The 4,928-nt window shown below is 38.7% G+C and overlaps 1 protein-coding gene across 1 annotated transcript; it reads right to left on the bottom strand.

The window, feature by feature from the left end:
* Positions 1-2,662: 2,662 nt before the first annotated feature.
* LOC131218057 (uncharacterized) lies at positions 2,663-3,164 on the bottom strand. Its single transcript, XM_058212741.1, has 3 exons — positions 3,009-3,164; positions 2,834-2,926; positions 2,663-2,751 (listed from the first exon to the last, which is right to left on the bottom strand). Exons 1-3 carry the CDS (start codon positions 3,162-3,164, stop codon positions 2,689-2,691), a joined length of 312 nt encoding a protein of 103 aa, XP_058068724.1. The 3' UTR covers positions 2,663-2,688.
* Between the last annotated feature and the right edge of the window lie 1,764 nt (positions 3,165-4,928).

Consider the following 4,928-nt stretch of genomic DNA (forward strand, 5'->3'; position numbering starts at 1 on the left):
GGTGGCGTAATCATCTAAAAAAAAAAAGTAAGCCCTTAAGGGCATAAACATCCAAAAAAAGAAAATAAAATGTATCATCCACACATTAACATAAATTATCTTGGACATCATCTTGATGGACCACCCTCATAAGGGGGGATATGACCATGTCGATTAAGAAGTAGCTCCATGATATGTTCTTCGGTGCGTTGAAGAGCGTCAAGACGCGGTTCTATTCCGGAGAGAGGGTTTTCGCATTGCTAGATGCGAGCTTCTACATTTGATTGACTTTCTAGAAGATGTCGAATAAGATCATTTTGGTGAAGGAACTGGCTAGTGCTAACTAAGACTGGACTTGGTGCAGGTATATGAGTGTGACATGAGTCTCGAGCAGTTGCCATAGGAGTGGTGTGAGCATTATCTCCACTCATGTCCTCATGACTGGCTTGATACATAGTTGCAAACACCTTTAGATTAATGAGAGTTTCCTGATTGAAATAAACAGTAGGATACACAACATCATGGGTAGGTGGTAATCTTATAAGTTTGAATAGTTTGCAAATGAGACTTGAAAATGGGAGACTTGAATGATGTATGCCTTTGATGACAAGAATCAATTGTCGCAAGATGAGAGTGGGTAGACAAATTTCAATTCCTTGATAGATATTATACAAAATATTGAGAATGTATGGAGAGAGCATATCTCCAGAAACTTCACAGGGATAAACATTGGTACTCAAGATATTATGTAGAACTTTAACGGTTTGAGTCCAAATATGTGGAGGAAAGGAAGTTTCTCTTGTTCCTCGGAATTGTCGAGCCATCAGATAAGGCTCAAATTACTTCTCCCCAGAAACCAAGATGGTTCAGTGAACGTTCAGTTGGGGGAGTACGAGTAACTCTAAGGCTCAGGAGGTGACTCAGCATCTCAGGAGTGATTTCTTTGGTTGTGTTCATATAATGGATGCTGATCGAGGGAGGATCATCATGAGTATCATGGCAGGAATTTAGAAATTGATGAACGAGGTCATATTAAACCTCACCCCCGAGATAAAGTATGTTATGCCACCCAATAGATTTTAGATATAAGTCAATCCCATAAGGTTCTATGTAGAATGTTTTGACTAGTCGATCAATGATCTTCAACAATATCATGCCAACAATGATCTTCAACAATATCCTGCCAACAATGACAAGGCTTTTTTTTTTTTTTTTTGGTACTAAAAAAAGTTCTAAAATCACAATCACCTGCTCCAAAACGCTACCAAAACACAGGGATTATAATTCCCAACAATTATAGGTATTATAATAACTGGTAATTGAATTGTCCAGGCCACTCAAATGCCCCCAATCCAAACAGCCCCTCGAGGATACCTACAATGGTCTTCTCAACATCTTGCTTTCTACAAGAAATTGCTCTTTTACCAATGACATAATTCATAATTACTTTATCTTTCTTCGTCGGTAATGATTATTACCGACAAAATCTGTCGTCAGAAAGATTGTCGTAATAAGACCATGGCTAAAGGCTTTTCCCGACGAAATATGACTTCGTTGGCAATGGTAAAACAAATACTGACGACTAAAATCGTTGGCAAAACATGTTACTTTTGGTAGGAAAAAACAATATATTTCGTCGGTAAACATAGCTTATACCGACGAATATCTTCGTCGGTAAAACTGTGGATTAATAATACCGATGAATATGTTCGTCGGCATAAGCCCGCTATTACCAACCAAAGAATTCGTTGGTATATCTCATATATAGATCGTTGGTACAAATTTTTGTATTAATTTTTACCTACGAAATATTTCGTCGGTATAAGTTTTTGACTTATTATTACCAATGAAATATTTCATCGGTAATAGTCTGTTTCTTCCTGGTTTCATTTATTTTTAAAATTCAGAAAAAAATTCCTGATATACACTTGTAAATACACCTATTACAATACATTTTCATCATATTCACATCCACATCCATCCAAACACAAACCACATCCATCCATACATAAACAATCCTATCCACATTCACAGACAACCCACATTCATCCACTCACAAATAAATATAAGTTTAACATTCGTATATAAAATAAGTCATAAATAAAATTTTAAAAAAATCATGAAGATAAAGGCAGAGGTGGTGGGGCATCGGTGCCAAAGGGTGCAGTGAGAGCCTAAAACATCTCCTACATCCGTTGTACATCTCCTCGATCCTCCTCTCCTACTCCTCCTGTCGCCTCTCCTCCTCCCTGCGCCTTTGCTCCTTCTCTCTCCACCTCTGCTCCTCCTCCGCCCTATGCCTCTGGTCCTCCTCCCTCTGCCTCTCCAGCTACTCTCTAATCTCATCGAAGACGACTCGTAGCTGCTGAACCTCTCTCTGCCATATCAGCTTGGTGTAGGGCACTCTCCCCAATGACGGATCAGCTAGAGGCAGCTCTAGTAGGTGTCATGAGCTTGACACTATGGACAAGCCCATGCACATATCAAGAACGGGTGCCAAGCACCTGGCTTAGGATATTTGGCTCACTCCGCTAACTACCATCGGGAGTGAGCTGATTGCGTATAGTATCCATCGCCGCCTGTAATGAAAACATATGAATTTTCATAACGAATGACATTATTATAAATCAATACAATTAAATTTTACAATGTAATGATTTTTGCCCAATTCTTACTGGCTCTAGGATGAATACAAGATCCCGTTGCCTGTCAACAGTGAGTTCCTCTGTAGAGGTTTACTGGTCCAGGCTCTTGGCCAGTGACGGAATCTCGCTACATAATTAAAAGGACAATAAAGTTAATATAAATGCATAGAAAGAATATATCAACTTAATAATCACCAGTAATTTCTTACCATGTCGTAACGATGTGGTACAAATGACTTTGAACTAGCTACGTGGTTCACTTGTAACTTTTCCCTGTTCAGAGAATTTATTCTACTCCTCTTCTAAACACATTATTTATAATATATTATTATAAATTGTGAATTTAATTATTACCTTAAGATATCGTATATATGTAAATATTACCTGAAAAGCATCAGACAAAAATCTCTCATAGAGTATCCGCCAGTCGTCTATAGTCACGTGCGGTGGTGTGGACAGTACGGTCTCATCGTGGGTCCTACACCACTTGTACCATTGGTGTAACTCTCCACGATACTCCTTGAATTGCTCTTTAACCATGTCGTCGATGGCATGAGAAATTGTAACACCCTGAACTTTTCAATACCCGAGTATTGAAAGTCCTCGACGGTTACCATAAATTTAGCCTCTTATGTACATGTGTACGGTACCAATCTAGTCAACCTAACCCTACATCCATCCTCCAACATGAATCTAACCGATTAAGAATGATCTTCATCCATAAATCAAGTCATCCGACCATTGATCATGTGGTTTGATATATATACCTTCCCTTGACTGAATCGGTGAATAACTCTCTATCCATAATGATTTAGATGTAAGTTCTTTTATAAGAATTGTTTAGAAATGAGCATAGGACCATGTAGAACCATTAGATCACAAAACTCTTAGATCAGCAATAGTTACAAAAATGCTATTAACATAGACCCCTGAATTCTATATCACATAGTTTCCATGATCCGTTTCATGTGAAATTTTATACTGGGCTTAATTATCATAAATTAACCAAACACATCGAATTTTAGCCCTTAGATCGTAGTAAATTAGCTATTTGGCCTCTACATCTATTCGTACACTTATCAAATCGAGATTCTGACCTGTTTATCTTGTTCACCCCACATTAATATGCATAACCCACCATTAGAATTACAATCTGAGGAAATTACACATGTGAACAAGTACTCAAATCTAACAGTATACGTGTCATACCCCTAATCACTCCATAAACACACCTTATGACCATCCATTTACGAAACCGACCGTACATCCACTGATATACATGGCTAGAGTATTAACCATCAATTCCCCTTATTTTTAACAAGTCATCTGACCATCCGTCATGTTTGCATCTGCCAAACAAGCCATGTAAACATCATGGTAAACCGATCATTATGAAGATCTTAGGTTTTAGGTCCAAACTGCCCAATCGGTAACTTGTCAATCAAAGGTGTGCAAATATTATTTTAAAATTTGAAATATATTAGCCATTAAAAGAGAATCTTAGTCATCCTTGAGAGATCAGGGCTCAAATTTGGACCACGGAAAGAGCGTGTAAAATAACGATCACCCGTTAAATTTCACTTCGTTTAGAGGGTGAGGTTGCGGAGTACGGACAACGAAAGTCTAGACTAGAGAAAAGGGTCAGATCATAAATAAAAAAAATCTCATGTATAACTCTTAAGCAATTAGTTTACGTAAGTTTCCTTTCACAGTGAATTGTCACCAATACATGGTTACAAAGTGTGGCCCACTTGTGACTTAAAATTTCCCCATATTTTGGCCCCTGGCCTAACATGACCCTGCTAAACCAATGAATGGAGTAGATCTCACAAAGGACATCACGAGTGGACCCCACATGATATCACAATCAAACATAGTACCCCGTGACATGGTTTCGGAAAGGTTTTCACGTTGCATAGTACCCACATTTCCAAACTGTTGTAGCCCACTAAAACCTCAGATCTACTCCATACTTTGACTCATAGGCCAACATAATACGAGGGATCTGATGAAGGGAGTGAATTTATCAAGAGGCCATCTTAAGTGGATCCATTAATGCCGTACGAACGAGCCGAAAGCAGTATTCCTGCTAGCTGTAACAGCGAACGACAAAAAATGGAGGGGATAATGAATTAGACACCACAGTTCTCTGATTAGCATCCACTACACCAATCTAAACCGTCCAACTGTAAGCCATACCAAAACCGACTGCAAATCCTCTTCATTGTATCAATGATGGTGCTTCTGTTACGCATGACATTAGGCAATCAAGGTGCGTAGCCGACTCTTCAGAAGCTTCGAAGC

The sequence above is a fragment of the Magnolia sinica genome, chromosome 11 (assembly GCF_029962835.1).
Source record: "Magnolia sinica isolate HGM2019 chromosome 11, MsV1, whole genome shotgun sequence".
Lineage (NCBI taxonomy): Eukaryota > Viridiplantae > Streptophyta > Magnoliopsida > Magnoliales > Magnoliaceae > Magnolia > Magnolia sinica.